Source organism: Cyprinodon variegatus, unplaced genomic scaffold, assembly GCF_000732505.1.
Source record: "Cyprinodon variegatus isolate N-32 unplaced genomic scaffold, C_variegatus-1.0 Scaffold71, whole genome shotgun sequence".
Lineage (NCBI taxonomy): Eukaryota > Metazoa > Chordata > Actinopteri > Cyprinodontiformes > Cyprinodontidae > Cyprinodon > Cyprinodon variegatus.
This window is the reverse complement of record NW_015150524.1, coordinates 1,619,243-1,639,998: the sequence shown is the minus strand read 5'-3', so window position 1 is coordinate 1,639,998 and position 20,756 is coordinate 1,619,243. Positions and strand designations below refer to the sequence as shown.

The 20,756-nt window shown below is 36.6% G+C and overlaps 1 protein-coding gene across 1 annotated transcript in view; it reads right to left on the bottom strand.

The window, feature by feature from the left end:
* Window positions 1–656: 656 nt before the first annotated feature.
* gabbr2 (gamma-aminobutyric acid (GABA) B receptor, 2) overlaps window positions 657–20,756 on the bottom strand; it is a 253,592-nt gene continuing 233,492 nt past the window's right edge. Inside the window, exons 14-19 of the mRNA XM_015372408.1 lie at window positions 19,409–19,519; window positions 16,704–16,928; window positions 16,120–16,302; window positions 11,696–11,825; window positions 8,135–8,252; window positions 657–5,096 (exon numbers count right to left, since the gene is read on the bottom strand). Of these exons, the coding sequence (XP_015227894.1) occupies window positions 4,931–5,096; window positions 8,135–8,252; window positions 11,696–11,825; window positions 16,120–16,302; window positions 16,704–16,928; window positions 19,409–19,519 (933 nt within the window). The 3' untranslated portion in view covers window positions 657–4,930. The remainder of the gene's footprint in view (window positions 5,097–8,134; window positions 8,253–11,695; window positions 11,826–16,119; window positions 16,303–16,703; window positions 16,929–19,408; window positions 19,520–20,756) is intronic.

The window sequence follows — 20,756 nt, the reverse complement described above, 5'->3', positions numbered from 1 at the left end:
TTCATCTATGGAACAACCTCACAGAAAACATGATTTTTTTCAGGAACCTTTTGCTGTTTTTGCAACCTGGACTGAAAAAAATGACTGTTAACTGAAATATACAGAAAAAAAAAAAAAATTAAAAATCAAAGATTTTTTTGTCTTCTTATCACCCTAGCTTTTTATTTTTATTTATTTATTTTTTTAAATGCAAGGTGATAATGAAGTTGTCATTGATGAAAAAATATCTACATTTTCCAACCTGAATTGTAAAGAAAAATGTATGTAAGTGTTATAATGTCACTTAACCAAAAAGAAAAAAAAAATATGTAAAAGCAAAAAAGTGCTCTAGATGGTTGAATTTATCATCCCTATCATTTTAATACCAGAACAAGGATAAACCCTATTTTCAACCTGATTTCTTTGAATAGAATAAAACAAACCACTGATCCTACCAGTTCACATTACATTATTTACACACTGTTGTTGTCGTTATGTGTTGATATTGATCATCATCTTTTATAATGTGCATTTTCACAGCAGGTGAGGATAAAATAAACACTGCAATGTTTTCAGTCACACTTTATTTAACGATGATGTGAAAAGTAAAGGCTGCCCATAACATTCAGACAACAAAAGAAGAATGATTTTCAAGTATCCCCAACCCTCCCCCCCAAATAACAACCAATGGCTCAAAAAAATGTTCAGGTGTTCCAAGTGTGATACTCATTTTATACAAGTTTTTCATATCTAGACCTCATCTGTACATAACATAGTTACAGATACTGTAAATAAAAAGAAGACTTCAGATTTGTGAAATGTTCCCTATGTAAAAATGAGAATGTACGTAAAGATCTTTACATATACATATATAATATTTATATATATAGTTCTCTATTCTTTCTGTAATAAGAAAACAAGTTATTGCCCCTCTTGAACATGTTGCATTTAACATAGGTTTTTGTTCACCATTTTTATTAGAACGTAATGCCATGTCATACCACATATCAAACTGACAAAACAGTAACAGCATGGACCTTTTGTGTGTCTCCATTGAATATGTTTTTTTGTTCTTTTTTATATAGTGTATCATATCTGGGTTTGTGTTGATTTACTCCAGAGAACCTGACGATTAACGTACAAAGATATCCTCATATACGTCACTTTGATCTTCAAACTGAAAAGGTAAAAAGACCTGTGGCAAATACAAACTATCAGCATGATGCTATTTATTACAGGTTATTATGAGCCCTTGACCCACCACAATTGCATTTGTAAAATTTGTTTGTTTATGAGAATAACTGAAATAAAGGAATAGAAATAGGGCACATAAAAAAAAAAAAAACAACACCTGATGATCTGCATTTGATATTTTTCGACTGATCGGAAAGAAAATGATAGGCTGTTTTTTTTTTTCTTTTTTTTTGTCACACAAGATTATTGAGTTTGTTCGATAGCTGCTACCTTTATTTTATTGCCTTCAGTGAACAGGTGCTCGTTCAGTAGCATGTTAGATGAGATGATGTTTAGTTAGTTCACTGAGCATCTTGGCTTTGACATGTGTGAACTGATAAATAGCTAAAAATAACAGAAACCAAAGCTTGTAGGAAAATACCGTGGATTTAAAAACAGTGTACACCCCTGTTAAAATGTCAGCTTTGGAAAGCATAAAAGAAGACATATGGTACTCATTAAAAAAAATAAAAATAAAAAAATAAAAACTTTTACGGCTTTAATGCCTCATATTTGTTGTGAAATGTGAATCTGTGATGGAGCTGCACAGTTTCTAAAACAAATGCATTTTGAAAATGTTAGGGTTAAGGTTACTAGGCTGAAATCTTTGTATAATAAACAATCCAGTTCTGGATAAAATCTCCTAAAAACTGGTTGGCAGATGTATTGTGATCAAATGAGACTAAATTAAAACTAAAAATATTGCACATAAAACAGCACATTACATTACAGAAAGATCACCATGTAAACAGTGAAACATGGTCTTGGCTGCATCATGCGCTGGGGTTAATACTCTCTGGGTTATTTGTCAGACTCCAGTCCATCCTCAAATGCTCAGAAGTCTGCTGCAGAGCGGACCAAGGGATTTTAGTTAGTATCCATTCATTGATTGTTTTTTGATCACAATGTGTTCAAGCGTATATTTAAATCAACAATAGAATGAATTGAATATAAAAAAATGTTACTAACAAGGTAATGTGGCTAAATATGGTTTAGCAAAGGCTGACTTTTCACTATCCCCTCCAGAAAGCTGCATGAATAAATTGAATCTAAATGGATTATTATTGCATCCCTTCCACCTTAACAGATTTTTTCAGTTAAGTGGTGCAGGTTTAAAGTCACATTAAAGGTGGGGAAATTGTATCATAGTCTCAGTTTTACATCACAAAGCCCTGACATTTGAACAGGTGTGTGGACACTTTGTAGAAGAAAACCAAATTACAGGTGATATGATGGAACAACAGAGTAGCTTTGTCACAACAGTTGCAAAAAACAGAGGTAACTCTGTGAATTATACATTTTATTTCATGCCATCTTGAGAAATCCAAATACCAAATACTCCATACATGGACACTGTCATCAGGGTATCAGCAAAGTTGTACACAATCACATATAATGTAATATATAAAATGTGCGGTCGGTTTTTTGCTTCTCCTGAAGGAAGATCCAACCCTCTGTTAATGTCTCCCACTCACATGTTCTGTGACTGTGATTCTCTGGTTGGCAAAGGTGCAGGAGAAGTCATGACTCCCTTTTGAGGTCTGTGCTTGGGTTTTTCTTTTATCACCCCTGCCCCCGCGCTTCGCGGCAGGGGCCTGGGAATGGGAGGAGCTCAAACCCCGATATGTCTGAAAGCAGGTCTTCGACTCTCCGCTTCGACTCCGAATCCTCCAATTTTTCTGAGAAGCGTTTGTGTTTATGGAGAAATATCCTCCGGCTGAAGTGGAGCTTTGACCAGGCGCTCCCAAAGCTATCCCTGTCCACGGACAGATGGACATCAGATTGGTCTATGACGCATTGTTCCATTTACAGATAGGGCTGATGTACTTTTACTTGTTAAGCGCAGTTTGAACCCTTTGTATGTATTGTGGGTCTTGCAGGCTACAATATAAGACAACAGGCACGGCGCTGAAGAAACGCCTTGAAAAAAATAAATAAAACCAAGACACCGATGGTGAAACAACATACTGAGAACGAACCTTATCGCTCAGAATAAAAAAAAGTCCTTTTCCTGCAGAGAGCAGCCCCCCTCTCCCAAATTTGCTTTTTCTCCTGCATTAGGAAAAAAAAGTAACAAACAACATCCATACTCTTGATGAAGATCTTAGGTGAAGCTCCACAGCACTGAGTTTCATTTCTGTAGCAACTGTTCACTGTTGCTAAGAGTGGATTGATCTTTCATGACACTTATTATCTATGAGGGAAAGCCCTGTGTCTGTGCTAAATCACCGGGACCAGCAGTGGTGGCAGCGCTGTCTTTGAAACCAAATCTGCAGACAGTTTGGTACTTATGCAAGACTTGAACATGTCCGTCTGCTTCTGTGCATGGAAATTCAGGTTAACCATTCGGTCCGATCAAGCCGAGGACCTGGTAGACCTACATTTTTTCCACCCTTGCTTACTATCATTTTAACTCTCTTAAGAGCTTTTCCTCAAAGTCTTGTAACTTTGTGCTATTGTTGGATCCCGTTTCCCTCAACTGTGCTGGTAAGACGTGAAAGCAAGGGCAGACATCTTAACAGTGTATAAAGACGAAGCTTCGTTTTGACCTCACCCATCAGTAGCGTCAACAGCACCTGAATTTGCCAGGAGCTCTCTTGGGTTCCATGTTTATATTTGTGTATTTTAATTTCTTGGCATCTGAAAACAAAAGAAAAGCTGTGAACCAATTTATTTTTTTGGCCTTTTTTTGCTCTAATATCTTTGAGAACTGTGAAAAAGGCATAGCATTAGTATTTCTATAAAACATGCTGTCTGAAGACGGGCTGCTTAAGTTGTAAAGTATGAAGGCCTTTACAGACAGACAGGAGGTCTCTGTCATAAACAAGTCTAGAAAAAATAGCAAAGTGAAACAAAAAAAGAGCAACGTGCATCTCACTCCAAGTTAGAGGCGTGGGACCCTGACAGATTCTGTTTTTATCCATGCTGTTTGTAAGTTAATATATCAACAGCTTTGTTAATCAAATGTATGCCTCTGTCTGATTTGTACGATGTAATATTTTTATAAGCTCTCACCTGCTTTTGTTACAAGCGCCACACTTAAATCCTATTGATTTATCCATTCACAACATATGCAAAGCTTACAGTACACCAGTGTCAAAAGCAATGATATTTACATTTCCACACAGGCTAGAGAAGTGGACAGGGGATGCTTTCTTTAGTAGGATCTTGAAGATTCACCTTGTTGCTCCTGAACTCATATCCAATCACTAAAGCGATAAAATGTTAGATGGCTCACATGGAGCTGCAAGCACATATAGTACACAAAACAGATAAGAAACAGAAACAATCCCTTTTGAAGCAGATAAGGCTACATGTCAGTTTAGGGCTGGTCCAATGCTGCTGTTGGGGTGTCAGTGTGCTTGGACATTGGGGTGCATCTCTGTTCTAGAAATCTGTGTCTGACATGGCATATGTGTAAGCACGCCGAAGCAGGGAGGAAGATGGCAGAGGGGATGTTAATCACAGAAGTAGTTAAGCATCGACTGTCCTCTCCCACCCAGTTTTGACTGGCATCAGTCCTCAAAAGACCCAAGTGCAGAGGTATGACAAGTGAACCTTTGCCCCCTCCCCTCTCTTTGTTCACCCCCAACTTCTTTTCAGTCCAAGACGCAATACGCACATATGCTGACAATATCAGTCTATTAGTTGTAGAAAATAGAACCATTTGTTCTCCTCAGCAAAGAGCAAGGTTGGGGGTGAGGGGGATGAATGAGGCTCAGAGGCCAGAGACCATTACCCTGTAAGAAGGGGGCATGTGTCTGTGCCTCGGACTTGAACCCGGGCTTCCATTGGGGCTGGTGCAACTGGCGTCAACACCTCCTATGGAAGGTAAGTATGCATGGTGCAGGATAGGCAGCTGCAAGGACAGTCGACGCTGTATGCTGGAAAGAAAGCAAGAGGGATTCTGTCAGAAAATACATTATAATGACTAATAATATAAGTAACGTATTGTACATAATTTGATTGTACCCATGTAGGCAATACCTAAGTATGTTAGGTGTCTCTAATCTGAAAGTTCATTTTAACCAAAAAAAAACAACACTGATTTGTGTAGGTATGAGTTCTCGGCTGGTGTGATTTTAGCTATTCATGTGGTGTAAACTTACTTCTCACAGAATATAAGCTGATGATTTATGTAGACTCAAAGAGGTTGTTAAACAGATGAAGGTAAGTGCTTCTAGCTTTGCCTTGGCCAGTGGCGTCCGTGCATATATTTTTACTTCAGGTTCAGAAAGTCAAATAAATCTAGACATCTATTGGATCACTCACTTGTTGGTTTATCAAGTTTCATGGACTGCTTTCATGTATTTGGCCCCATGGTGAATTGCCAAGCACAGATTTAATATTGCATCACTGATTTTCAAAAGCAACTAGGATCCACCCCCTGTATGCATCAGAAGGCTCTGTCATCAAATTATATCCCTTGGTAATTATATCCACTAAGACAATTAATTATGATATAAATTAAGTCTAGATTTTTTACTCTTTTGTTTTGCTCCCTGTATGCTATGTAAAATTAAAAACAGAAGAACTAAACAAGAGTCATATCATTATCTATGTAATCTGGATATAAATTGATTAAGCTGAAATACAGTTTCCAAAAACAGAAACAACTGATTGGTTGGATTGTAACATAACAAATGAAGTCTATCTGTCAAAGTTGAGTGGAGTTGTTTTAGGACCCAAAAGCTGCGATGAGTAGGCAGAAATAATCTTTGTTGGCAAAACTACAAAAAATACAAAATACTGATAACCAAAAAATTAGAAAACCTCAGGGAAAAACACACATGGAAGCAAGGAGATGACAGAGCAACAAAAGAACAAAAAAGCAGCAACGAGGAACTGCAGAATTGGTGTATATATGGAGAACAGAGCAAAGGATGGGCTAATGAGCTGAATATGAAGCAGGTGTGAATGAAACTAACTAGAAGGGAGCTAAAGGGAAATGAAAGGACGTGAGTACAAGGGGGTAACAGGTAATGTTTATATTCATTTATATAGCACCCTTCACAGACATAGAGGGCACAAAGTGCTTCACAAAATTAAAATACACATAAAATACATTTACAGTCACAAAAGACATATGGCAATAAAACAACCCTTAGTCTACTGGAATTAAAATGCTTTCTTAAACAAATAGGTTTTCAGTTCACTTAAAATGTCACCAGAATCCAGTAAGCGCAAGGAAAGCGGAACATCGTTCCAGAGCGCCAGTGCGAGCGGCCGAAATGAGCGATCTCCCCTGATCCTGTAACGAGTACGAAGGACTATGAACAAGTTCTGCTCCTGAGACCTCAGCCTCCAAGGGGGGGGGGGGGGGTGTATGGACACAACAAGTCTGTAATGTAGGAGGGAGCCAGACCATTAAAGGCCCTGAAGGTCAGCACCAGAATTTTAAACTGGAACCGAAAAAGAGACTGGGAGCCAATGAAGAGTTTTTAGAATCGGCGTAATATGACTAGCTTCTATAACACTCCTCTGTTCATATTGGAGTGTTGTAGATCCAAACAATTTAGTAAAAGCTTTTAAACACAAACACACCAGAAATACCAGACATTTAAAGAAATGGCTACCTGAGTTAAGTTTCTACAGTTGCTCAATATTTTCCTCTTTCTATACCATGTAGAATAGAGCCACCATTTTCCCCCAGCTTTACGTTCCTTCCTTCTAAGCCTATAAGACCCCATTCCTCCAGCTTCTAGGATGATCTGACTAAAAGAACATTTCATGCTTTCATCCTGGTGTGACACTTCACACCCCACCTCACCACAGTCACTGCCAGTCGTCGGCGAAGAAATTACATAACCAATAGACTTGTTATGTAAAGAAAAAAAGAATGTGAGGGGATAATGTAAATCCAGGATGTTCAATGACAGACCTAGAAAAATCAAATTATTAGTGGAATCTTAAAATGATTCAAGGTCTTATACATGTGCCAATGATAATGACTGTATGTCTGATAGAAACATAATCATGCTGGTTCATGAATACCTTGTCCCCTTTGACTGATGCTGCATTCAAAGATGAACTGCTCATCGTGTGTGACTTTGCATTTATTATGTCACAAAGTATTCAGTCTTTGCAACATTTTCTATTTTTATAACTCTTTTCAAACTTATGTTTGTCTTCTCTTCCTCTTCACCTTCTCTCTTGCTACCTCTTCATCTCTCTTCCCTCAGTGTGATCAAACATTCATGTGGCATGGGAATAGCTCCGAGTGTTCCTTTACTTCTGTTCTCCTCCCTGTCTATTTTCAGAGCTGCTTCCAATGCAAGCTGTAAATCAGTTGTTATATAAGCCTATGTGAGTCTCTACCTCTCCTCTTGTCTGTCTAAACAGCTTTCTTCTAAGTCTATCCTCTCTTTCTTTCAGGCTCCTCTTAATTTGTTGGCGTTTTTCGTCTGCACTTCTTTCTCACCATCAATCTGGCGTTCTCCTCCTGTTTTGCTAAAACCAGCGCAGGAGGCAGAAATCTCAATGATGCATGAAATACTGTCCCCTCCTCACTGATGAAGCCGTCATGCCTCAGCTTTGCTTCCTTATGAATAATTGGTGAGCGTAGATGTGCATTGGTTTCAAGAGCGCTTTAAGCATCCAATACATATTTTCAAGTTGGTCCAACAAACCAAATGTCTGCATGTCTAGGTTTTCAAGTCTTGGTGATTTTGCATGGGAGCTATTGTATGTCTTAAAAGGAAAAAGAGCACACATGTGCTCACATAATGGGTGTAGGAGGGAAAAGTGCAGGGTTGGTCCATGTGTTCATTGGGCTCTGTTGCCAGAGCAACTGCCTGGGAATTTCTGGTGGTTGCGCTACATGTTATTTTGTCATCTGCTGAGAAAGCTCACTAAACAGTGGGAAGGTGGGAGGCAGAGACGAACATAGACATGTATGTGCTCTGGAAATGGGAGATCTTACTGTTCAGGTGAGTTGATATCCTCCAAAGGACCTCTGCTTATTCTGGAAGGATCCATGGAACCCCACTGCGCCTGCGGTTTCTGCTCCAGGTGGTTTTTTAGTATAGACTTCTCTCCATCTGGTTTAAAAGATTTTGAATAAATTAAGTCAAACGGTGCATCATATATGTCTTAGTTGCTACACCCTCCCATACAATCAAACAATGTCTCGGTTTTCCAGGTATCGTAATGATAAAAATCATTATCACAGCATACCGATACACTAAGAAAAATAATCAATCTGTTCTTGTAGTGTTATGTTTTCTTTTCATAGCTTTAAATTGCTGTTGCTCTTGAGATAATAAGGAATCTTGCTTGTCATGCTAGACTTCCAGAGTGTGTGAGATTAGGCTTTTTCTAAATATTTTATGCTACATAATCATTGTCATTGTTTAAAATCAAACTGAATTTACTATCCTCAAGCACACTTAGCTTGAACTGCAAAGCTTCTTTGCCCCTCATATGCCCCAGTTCCTTTTTGTTCGGAACTTGCTGACCTGATTCACTTATGTCAGCATCACACTCCTCCACTGGACATCTGGGCTTACTAAACTATTTTAGAGCTGTTTGCGTTTTGGAAAAAAAGATCTTAGTTGTAGAAAAAAACTGCTGACAAATATATTTCAAAATTTCTGTGTTGTATTTAGACAGCATACAGGTTCAGTCAGAGGCTTTCATATCATGAATAGGGTTCTCGATGAAACAAAGAATAAGACATATAAACTTGTTGAGTCTATCATTATTTTCTGTGAATAAACCTGCACTAAAGAATCTAACCTTGAATTACGTTTGTAGACGTAAAAAGATGAAAATTACTGTTGTAGTAATAGTAAAGTTTATCAGAAGACGGTTTTACCAAAGCTTAAATAAAAGAGATTATTCCCACATTGTTAAGGTCTCCCCTATTGATAAGGGGTGCTTAAAATAAAATAAAAGCAGTTCTTAAGATCTGAGTTACTATTTCCAGTATAGCTATCAAAACAATTGTTCGTATCACAGGTTATTGTTTATCTATTATCTAGCTTGATGGTCAGAATGAAAGTATTATTTCATTTTAAATGACTCGAAAAAGCCTTGAAGTTCAAAAATTAAATGAAACCAATTAATTTATTTTGTATTTGCAGCTTCTTCCAGCGATTTAATCATTATTATCTTTGCATCTTTGCTTCCACATCTTTCCCCTGCTCCTAAACTTAAAAAAATATCATTTAATTTACACTGATGGTTTTAAGCTATTCGAACAATCATCTGTAACTATTTCGAGTCACCACACCTGGACTAAACCAGATGTTTAGTTTAGTGAGTATATTCAGCAACACAGTCAGATGGAGGAAGAGAGTTACGCTTTGCATCTAACCTCCTGTGAATGAGTGTAATGAAGGTTGACAAAGCATCCTTTTCTTGATCAGAAACTCGATCATAGGTCCTCTACACATGTAGGGCAGCTCTATTAAGAATTCTAAAGCCAGCAGCTAGGAGGCAGTGAAGATGCATAAACCAGCTAAGGCAGGGAAAACTGTACATGCCGTAGATCTTTTAAAAAGACCTAAATTAATTGGGATTTTAATGCCAGGTTGTGGTTCAAAACCGTTAGCAACATCTTAAATTAGGCTTTTCTTTGAGTCTCAGTATGACCTCATTCATAAAGTCACTGGGAAGACTTATTGAGCATCCATGCTTGAAATAATAAACAAATTGAAAAGTCAGTACGGTTGTTAAAATAATCAAGACAGGATGAATACGACTGAGGTTATAGCTGTGGCACTAAGACTTTTGAACAGGCATCTTTAATTCCTGTTTATCTTTTTTAGTCTGTGTTAAAAAGACGTTTCTTTCAACTGGCCTTAGACTCGATATGAGCTGCTTTTCTCTTTGTTGTAACATTTGAGCATTTTCATGTCGGTCTTACTTCCTCGGCTTGTAATGTACTTTGGGTAAACTTTTTAAAATATGCTTAAAAAATAGAATAAGTCAATTTGGACAGATCTCTATCAGCACTTGAATTCTGATGTATAATAATAATAACAATAATGAGATTAAGGAAATTTGACTTTATGTTTAGATAAATAAATAAAAAAGGGATATTTTACTTATGAATATCTTGTTTTAATTAACAAACCACTAAGAGAAAAACCAAAAAAAAATTGAAACACAGAAAATACGAATGGCAACCCAAACTCAGCTGTAGTAATTTTGTTGTTTTTCTTTTTTTTTATTATAAAAAAACAAACTGGAGGTCAAATTTGTCCCAGATGGTAGCTCATGCATTAATTACCTACTAATTAGGATAATCCCGGCATCTCTTTCTCACCCAGTGAACACTAGGAGCAAGGCTCCACTACTACAGCACAATATTACAAACCATCTTCATTTAAACCTATCCTCTCCTTGGTCCCAAAACAATAAATATATCAATAAGAAGAATTCATGTCATATAGAGGGATTAGCTTTGTTAATGTGTGAATGTTCATTTGCAGATGAGGAATCGCACAGAATTCCAACCAACTCTGCTCTCAGTCCACAGAGACAAAACCAAACTCTCACTTCTACCCAAACTTAAAAGGATTCTCCATCATTCTGTCTTTTAAATCAGTGTCTGATGCAAAGCAAGGCTGCTGAACCAGTGATTCACTGATTTAATTTAAAGCAGCAGAGTTTATAATGTCCAAGATACAGCTATTTAAACAGTCTGTGCTGTGGAGAAGAATAAGGAAGAGATTAATCTCTACTGAAAATAGATCAATTCAAGCTCTGATGAGTCATTTTAACCATCCAAAACCATTTCTTAACCATTTTTTATTACATGTGCTGATTCTGTCTGCCAAACAGACTTGATTTTATTTATGTCAACCAAAGTCTCAAAGAACTTTTCATTAGTAATGCTTGAAGAGCATGATGCAGATCATGCAATTCAGGAAAGTTTAAAATTAAAGCATTTTGAAACTCTAAGCAAGCCTGGATGAGGATCTATGTCTTTTTTCCCCCCACAGACGTTTTGTTTTTTTTAAACTTTTTTGGAATCAGGTACCTGTTCGACCAACTTCTCCAGTGTGAGGGTTACTGCCTTGAATGCTCCTATGACCATGGACACTACAGTTACCGTCACCTTCCAGGCTCTCTCTGGTTCTTCCCTGAGCCAATTAGTATTAATTTGGAATGGCCACATCGACTGCTACGGCTGTCCTCTGCTGCTTATCAATGATCACAATGTCTGGTTGGTATGCCACAACTATTTTGTCTATTTCTATATGGAAATCCCCCACAATCTTACCTCAGTCACTGTATGCAATACATTTGATTTGTCTGTCTTAAAGTTGGAGGTGTCCCATTCCTATTCTGTATTAATTTTCACACACAAAAATGTAATGTAAAGTTTGAGTCTAGTAGGATCAATATTGCAGCTATTATCATGGTAGAATGTATATTACTACAGATCCTGAAGAAAAGCTTATATGCACATCAAACAGATTCTACTTAACATTTGTTGAAAGGCAGGAAATATGTGAAATGCATAGTTACTTACCTTTACCGTCTGTGAAGTTGCGTATGCTTAGGATGTTATTTGCATCAGGATAATGGTTTTGTTTAATGTAGGGAGTTTTCTCTGGGGTGTCCTGCAGCTGCATGGTCACTTCTTCAAGCTCCTTGTCCAACTGTTTTAGAGAGGATAGAAATGTATGTAGCTTTAGGGACTGTTATATATGTGTTTTGATATGGATAAACATTAGTCAAAACGTAAAAACACACCTAGTTGTGAACAAGTATGTTAGTATTCGCTGACAAAGTAATTTAAGTAGGCAGTAACATAGTCCGATGCATGTTAAACAAAGTGCTACATTTGCTGCTTTGAGTTTTCTAACTCAGCAAAAATCCTAAAGGCCACTGGTGGCCTGTCTTTTCCACCTCCAGCCCTGCAGCCTGAGTTCTCTCTCACCCCATCCCTGTCCCATCTGATTAGAGACGTTGTTCCTGCATGCTGCACTCTGGCCTCACCTGCTCACCTTAATCAACCTGGCTATCTGCACTGCCCTCCAGTCTCAAATGCTGCTACGTCGCAAACACTGATCCATCCTACTCCCTTCCTCTTTTTAAGGAATTATTACTACTCCCGCTGATTTCCACCTCCATTGTAAATATGATTAATCTACAGTATCTAATACAGGGATATGTACAGAGGGCCTTTTAAGGTGGCAGCAATTAAAACTTTACTAAATAAACCTTATCTCGTTCTAAATGATGCAATTAATTATGGACATACCGGTATATCTCATTTTCTTATGAAGAATTCTTGAGGAAATAGTTGCTAAACAAATGTGTGATGATTTCCACCATAATGACCTTATTTATGAGGTTTAGTCTGGCTTTAGAGCTCATCATAGCACTGAAACAGCTCTGGTGAAAGTCACTAATGATATTCTTAAGGCCTCAGATAATAGCCTTGTATTTGTACTTTTCCTTTTAGATCTCAGTGCTGCATTTAATACAGTCCATCAAAATCTTCTTTTAGAAAGGTTTTTGCATTTTGAAGGAATTAAGAAAACTGTTCTAGCTTGGTTTATGTGACAGATTTCAGTTTGTTCACAATGATATATCTTCCTTATGCTCCGGGGTTACCTGTGGAATACCACAGGGATCAATGCTAGGACCACTTCTCTTTACTACATATACGCTCCCAATCTGTACAATTATTAGACAGCATGGGATTAATTTCCACTGTTATGCTGATGATACTCAGCTGTTTCTAACGAGACAAAATTAAACTTTCTATCTTTGAATTAAGACAAAGAGAACTGCGTTTGGACCAGAGCCTTTGAAAAATAAGCTAATTAGTCAGTCACATCATCTGGATGGAATTAAACTGTTGTAAGATACTAACATAAAAAGCAGCTGGTTTTGATTTTGCTTAGGACATAATTTAAATCCCATATTAAATTGGCTTCTAGAATTTCCTTCTCTCATCTCTGGAATATAATGAAAATAGAAATAGTTTGTCCAGGAGTGATAGTGACAAAGGGGTTGGAAACTAGCTAGAATTAGTGAGAAACTAATTCTTTACTATCAGGAAGTCCACAAACTGTAATTAAAAGATCCAAATGCTGCAGCCAGAGTTCTTATGAAAATTAAAAAGAGAGATCATATTTTTCCTATCTTAGCTTCTCTTTATTGGCTTCCTGTTAATTCCAGAATATCATTTAAAGTCTTCCTTCTTACGAATAAAGCTCTAAATAACCAATCTCTATCAGAGATCTTATTTTTCCATATATTGCCAACAGAGCACTTCCCTCTCAATCTGCAGGTTTGACTACTGGTTTCTAGAATTTATAAAAGTAGAATGGAGGAACTTTTAGTTATCAGGTTCCTCTCCTGTTGAAGCAACTACCAGTTTTTGGTCTTTAAGGCAGACACTATGTCTACTTTTAAGGCTATGCTTAAAATTTTCCTCTTTGATAAAACTTATTGTAAGAGTGGCTCAGGTTATCCTCAGCTATCTCTATAGTAGTTAAGCTACTATAGGCCTAGGCTGCTGGAGGACATAGGGACCACTTTTCATCATTCTGCTTCATTCCACTTCTACTGTCTAATTCTGCATTCATTTCAACCTCTAACTTTACAGTATATTCTCTGTTTTTACTCATCATCACCATCCTTTTTTTAATTTAACTGAAATGCAAACTATACACAATCTTCTAAAAGTTGAAAAAAAAAGTAAATACAAATGTTACTTTTTTTTCTTCCATTTGGTTTAAAGTTAATTAACAAAACACTGTAAAACTTAAGGATGACATACATCATTGTCAACATTACATCGTCACGCATGGCTGTAGTAAACAGGAAGTAGAGGCTGCAATCTAGCCCTGATCACAGATTAGTAATGGAGTAAAGTTTAATTAATGTTACTATTAGTCAAGTTATTCTTATATTAACATATCAGCTAGTAATATCTGGCTTTCAGCCAGCGGAAACAGCTGATCGTTCATGTGAGGTTAAAGTTGCTTTGTCAGAGCTGCTTTAAAAAAAGTGTTTCCGTCTACCATTTTACTCATTAACCCTTAAATACAACTCCAAAAACTATCTCAAGAAAGCATAACCTTTTTTTTGTGAATTTGAGGGAGTTTTTTTTGGAACTTTACTGTTTCCATCGAGTTTTTCTGATGTGATACTTCAAAATAAGCTTTAGAAACCATCAATCCATTTTCTGGCATGCTTAGTAGGGTCACAAGGGGCGCTGGTGCCTATCTCCAGCTGTCTACGACGAGAGGCGGGGTACACCCTGGACAGGTTGCCAGTCCATCGTAGGACAACACAAATGTCTACTGTTGCCATATGCTCATCAAAGTAGAGCGAATTCTGCAAACTCACTGACTCGATGCAGGAGTTTCCTTAGAGAGAAAACCTTTATCTGTCTGTATGATTAATTGAATTGTCTCTGTAAAAAGCCTTTGAGATGAACGAGATGAAGCCTTCTAAATAAACTAAATGTAATTGAACCAAAACATATATTAATTTTGTGTGCTAGACAAACATCAATATATTGTGTAAACGTAAATGTGAAGCGTGAAACGATAAACGGCTGTGAACATTTTTGTTATTTAAGATCTGAAAACTATGCTCTACATTTTTCTTATAACCCCGGAGTAAAATCCATCTCATCCAAATGCCGAAAAAAGATACTTAATTCATTAATAGGAGCACTTGTGTGAAATCAAATAGAACAGTAGAAAGCAGTGAATAAACAGCATAATTAAGTTGGATGAACACATAAGGTTAATGTTTTTAAGTGGATGCAGGGAAGATTGCTTATAGTTGGTAAAGTACATAGAGCTACATGTAGGACAAGGGTCCTTGACCCCCACACTGCTCCTCGGGTGCCGCACAATTGTAGCCCACTGCTCCTCAAGGGGATGGGTTAAATGCAGGAGTTTATTTCGTTGCTCTGTACTTGTGACAGTGTAATGACAACAAAATGCAGGAAAAAAACCCAAAAAACTAGATAAGATTATGGAAGAATGTTATAGCTTGCAAAAGACTAAGCATTGGGATAAATATTCACCTCCTCGCAAACCAATCCATTGTAGCTCTGGTTAAAATGGCTAAATCCAATTTATAATCTGTTATGTTATGGAAATTTGATTCTCACAGATGTTTTTAAAAACATTTTAGAAGACATTTATATTTTTACTCCCACTAGATATAGATCTTATGTAAAATCCCATTAGAAGATTGTAACATTTGTTGTTGTAAGGTAAATATTGAAAGGGTATGAGTTTCTTTATCCACTCTTAACGCAATAACCAATCCTGTACCATAGACTCCAATTTCTAAAGGCTTGTACTAAGCCCATGTTCTCTCACTCTAAATTGTGCTGTCTATCACTAAACTCTGACATTTGAGCTGCATTTTGGACTTTAACTAAGCCCATGACCAAGGCACCTTCTAGCTAAAGCCATTATAAACATCCTCGTCTTCTCATTTGTTATTATTCAACTGAATCATAAACAAAAAGGAGGGAGCAAAATTGAATCTCAGAGATACCCAATGGACAGATTATCTTTTTAAGATATAACTGATGTTAGACTGAACATTTATCCTTAAATCCTATTAAATGCATCAGTGAGGGTGAACAGAAAATCATAGCAATCTCTTGAAGTGACCAGAGTGGGTATTAACAATTCTCCTGCTAAGAGGTGACAAAATGAATACAAATCTGAAAATGAACTGCATGCAGGAGAGCTATTACGTCCTCGATTTAAAGGAGATAAAGGCTTTGGTCTTTCTTTCTTCTCTTCTCGAAATTCAAGCAAAAATGATTGTACCTGTAATTAATTTTGCTTAAAACCTTTTTTTTTATTATTGCATTAAAAGCCTCCCCATTACCACTGTTAGGTATTGTACCATAATTATCATTTATTAGGAAAAGTACTAAAGAAGAAGCCCTTTGTCTCAGACCTCAGTTATCCTCATGCGAAGACGGTGGTTATCGGTCTGTAGACCATCCAGTCGAGAGGTGTTGGTCTGGTTCACACTGGTGACTGAGGTGGAGGTCTTGGAGTCTTCTTTCTTTTGATTCTGGGTGAACTTTAACCTTCTGTTCTGTGTGGCCGCATCTGGGTTTGTTCTCATTGTGATCAACTGCAAGGAAATACATGGGCGTTTGTCACATCTTACTCAGATGTTCAACAGTTCATGTGGTATTTTAGGAGCCAGGAATATGGGTAGTAAGGCAGGGGAATAGGTTATTAAGTAGGCACTGACTGGTTAGTGGTATTGAAAGACCAACTTAAAACCACATGGGTTTTCCCCCCCAAAATATCTTTCAAAAGTCCAAAAAAAGCATCTTGGAAGACGTTCTCATAATTAATTATGTAAATACATCTATTCGTACTTTCTTTACAAGGTACTTGTTTGTGTAAAGTGCCTTGAGAAAGTATTTTTTTAAGGAACTGGGGCTGTATAAATAAATTAAGCTGATTGGAATAATCCTGTACAGGTCCATGCATAGTAATATTTTACCAATATGTTTAAAAACCCACCTTGGGAACAAAGACGAGACAGAGGGTGATGGTGCTACAAAAGATGATGACAAGAGCCACAATGCAGAACTGGACATTCGGCTGATCTCTGGTCAGAAAAGACACCGCGGCTCCGATGATGCACATGATCCCGACGTTGTAAACGCTCATTCCGATATATTTGCTGTCGTTGAGGGCAGGAATGCTCACGTTCCTGGTCTCCCATGCCAGAAAGCAGCCAAACAGCTAAACGTAAAAGGTAGAAGAAAAGAAAAGTTAAACTGACAGCTCAACACAGCCAAATCCAGAAAAAAAAATTTAATTAGATGAAAACGTCTGAGTACAAAAACAGAAATAGATAAGAGTGTAAATCGCAAATTGCAAAAGGGGTGATGATGTGTGAAGTAAGCAGATCTGCTCACTTATTTAAAATGCTTAAAATGATTAAATCTATTTTATTTTATACTAATGTAATTTTTCATCTAAATGCTTACTCCATCGCAAATCTAATATTTTTAAATGCAGCTTTGCTCAGAAATATGGATGAAGTCCCCACCTGAACCAGTATTAGCAGTTTTTTTGCCACTTATATGTTTGTTATAAGGTGCATCTTAAATAAATGTTTTCTTAAGCACAATACAAACACCTTCTTATCTCAAAATTTTCTGCTAAACTCACTAAATAATCACTTTGCTTTTTAAAGCTGCATACACAATGTTTCCTGTCTACGCTTTGGTTATTTTAATGTATTTTAAAGCCAGGGTTACACTGTTCTGAACTTTGGTTGAACATTAAGCCCTATCATATTTTTTTAAATTACGTTTAGCTTTTTGTTGTCCCAGCTGGTGTGTGTAGAGTGTGCATGGGGACGAAGGGAGTAGAAAACACATTGTTCTTTTGTTTGTGGATAAGTCTTCCTGTCTGATTTTCATTTTATTAGTTTTAAGAATCAACTGAAATATGAGATGTAAATTTGAAAACTTTTATAGTCACTATACTTTTATAGTGAGTAGTAATTGGGGTTTCCAAAAACAATAGTTTGATTTAATCAATATTAGAACATAAATCAAGATAAAGTTTTGTATGAGAAGTTAGAACTAACGGACACATTTTCATTTGGCCATATTGTTGCACTTCTTCTAAAAGCAGTGCTGCAATAGATACTCAACCCCTTCCTACACCCCAGCCACTCAACTGTCTAAAATAATAAGCTGCTGCTGGAAGATTGTAACTGTGCTACCATAGAGAGTACATAAAGAAAGGTAAAATTAAATAAAAAAAATGAAAGAATAAACGAGCCTCTTTAGCTGATAAGCAAAACAAAGTGTTGTTTTGTCAGGTACTTTTCCTATGAGGCAGACAGACAGAAAAAAAGAATTTCCCAGACAAAGCCTGTACGCTTTGCTAACGCTTTGACATTGATATTCAGAACAATTTAAAAAATACATTTGTAAAGTGCCTCTATCTGCAGCACTGATAAAGAAAACCTTCCCAAAATTTAAGCAAACAACATCCATTTTAACCTGGAGAGATGATTAGAGTACTGACGTAAATCATTATAAATATTTTTGATGTTACTAACCCAGCATAAGGCGTTTTCAAATGTAACATTGCTGATGATGATAGAATAGGCAGATTTATGAGAATGGAGATGTCCTTTCCCTGGAGCCTGGACACTAGTGGTAAACGGGAGGATTAAGGAGGAAGGGAAACAATTTGAGTAGAAGGTAGAGCAGGTTGGTGAAGGTGCAGTAAGCTTTACTCTGATGAGGCAGCATATGAAAAAGAATCTTAGATGCTTTGGCTGCTGAGGAGTTTTGGAGTGCAGGAGAAGATTAGCAGAGATAGATCTGGATGACATTTTAGTCTAAATATGCTGCTAAAACTTGTCATTTTCTAGATTAAAGATATATCTCAGCTCCATTTAGTTACAAAAGCATTGGAGGCTAAAGTAGCTAATAATAAAACAGTATTATAAGCCAGACTAAATCGGATATTTAAGCAGAAAAAAGTAGGAACCCATAGCTATGTCTACCTTGTTGTTGTTAATAATTAAAGCTAATATTCAGGGCTGCTGATGAACACACCTGCAAGGACCGGATCCCCATTTACACATAGGAAAGAATGTCTGCACCAGCTCCGTGTTTTGTTTAAAAGAAAAAAGGAGTTCTATAGTTGAATAATCCGTAATTTGTATAAAATTACGGTAATAAGATCTATTTCTTCTATCTTCTTTATCTATCTCTCTCTCTATCTGTCTTTAAGCCTTCTGACCTGCTACATTTTAGGTAACAGAGTTGTGAGTTTGAGATTTAGGCTTTATGTTAATATAATAAATTTATAGCTGACATGCAAATCAAGGTAATTGGTTAGATAAAAGGAAGAAAATAGCAAGTATTGTTATGATTATAGAACAATTCCCATCATTAGATAATAATGCTAAAAAAATGCAGTAGCAACATTCTGTCAGTGAATAGTTTATGTTTAACAATCATCCTTCTTCTTGATTCTGTATTTCTGCTGTTAGATATTTTACAGGAACTATTTATCGATGAACATTATCATTGCTTTTTTAACTACATTCTTCACACAAGTGTATCAAATTTAAATAGTTTTCACAAAAAAAAAAAAAAAAGGCACTGGTAAATTCACAAAACACAGTGAGGAAGCGGGTATGTATATGTGTCCAGACTGTGATTATGCTGTCAGATTTTGTGTTCTCTCACCATTAGCAGTCCCTTGTAGGCATAGACGATGCCAAGCCAAATGGTCATGTGGGTGTTCTCACAGTGCTCCAAGAAGGGACGGATGGCAATGTCCCGGCCTTGTGGGTCCGCCTGTCGGCAACACAAGAGGAAAGGGAAAAAAATGAGTAAAGCACACACAGACGTGCCTTGTTGTGTAGAAAAAAGTTTGCCAGATGACTAAGTAAAAACTTTAAAGAAACAAACAGGAAGTACTTAGTCAGTCGTTTTCATCTTAAATGCCTTTTAAAACATCTCATATACTCATTTTTGAAACAATAAATGCAACGAAACTGGTTTGCACTAGATTTCTAATGATAATAGTAAAGCTGAACGGATGTGTGAGACAGAAGCTGAAAAAGGTTTTTTATAATATCCTCTTAAAACATGATCTCCTTCAGCATATTTTCTTGTAAATTGTAAAAAGTTTTGGGCTTTATTATAACAAAATATAAAAATTCAAGTGGATTTGCAAAGAAGACACAGGACGCCATCTCAGCAGACAGTGGCTAAATATATACAAGTAAATGGATATCAATAGTACATCTAATAGTACTAATAGTGAATACATTTTGTTTACAGAAAATGAACAATAAAAGGGAAAAATATAGCAAAATGTTTAGTCTCCTCCATGCAAACAGTATTTTGCTTATTGGTGGTATTATTAGGAGATGGTATTCATATACATAATAATGCTGATGACACAAAACATTGACATGTCTCCTGCTGACCCATAACCCGTTGATCCACATTTTTACTTTACATCCACTTTTAATACAGTAAGTCAGATATGGCAGTGAATTATATTGAACTCAAATGGGTAAAAACTAAAGATTAAGATATTAGTACAAACAGAGAAACTTAAAGCCCAACTTCAAAAGGTGGTAATAAAACAACTGTATCATATGTGATTTAATTGCATACTTCCCAAATACTTCTTAACATCTGTGGAAAAAAAGAGTCTGACCGTTTCTCTCACAATGCAACACAGAGAATGAAGTTCATGATGTAATTTGTAGAACTGATTATTGCAATGATTTGCAATAATCTTTCAGAAAAGAACTTTACTCTATTACAGCTACTTCAGAACTTAGCAGCAAGAAAGCTAAAATAGAACAGAAAGCGAACTGCCAGCACATTGATTTAAAAGTTTCTGTTATGCTCCCTGTCCAGTTTAGAATGGATTTGAAGGTACTTTTGCGGATATTTAATACTCTAAATGGTATTAGCCCAACTTGTCTATCACATTTTAATCACATCTTAAAGAAGATATATATATATATATATATATATATATATATATATATATATATATATATATATATATATA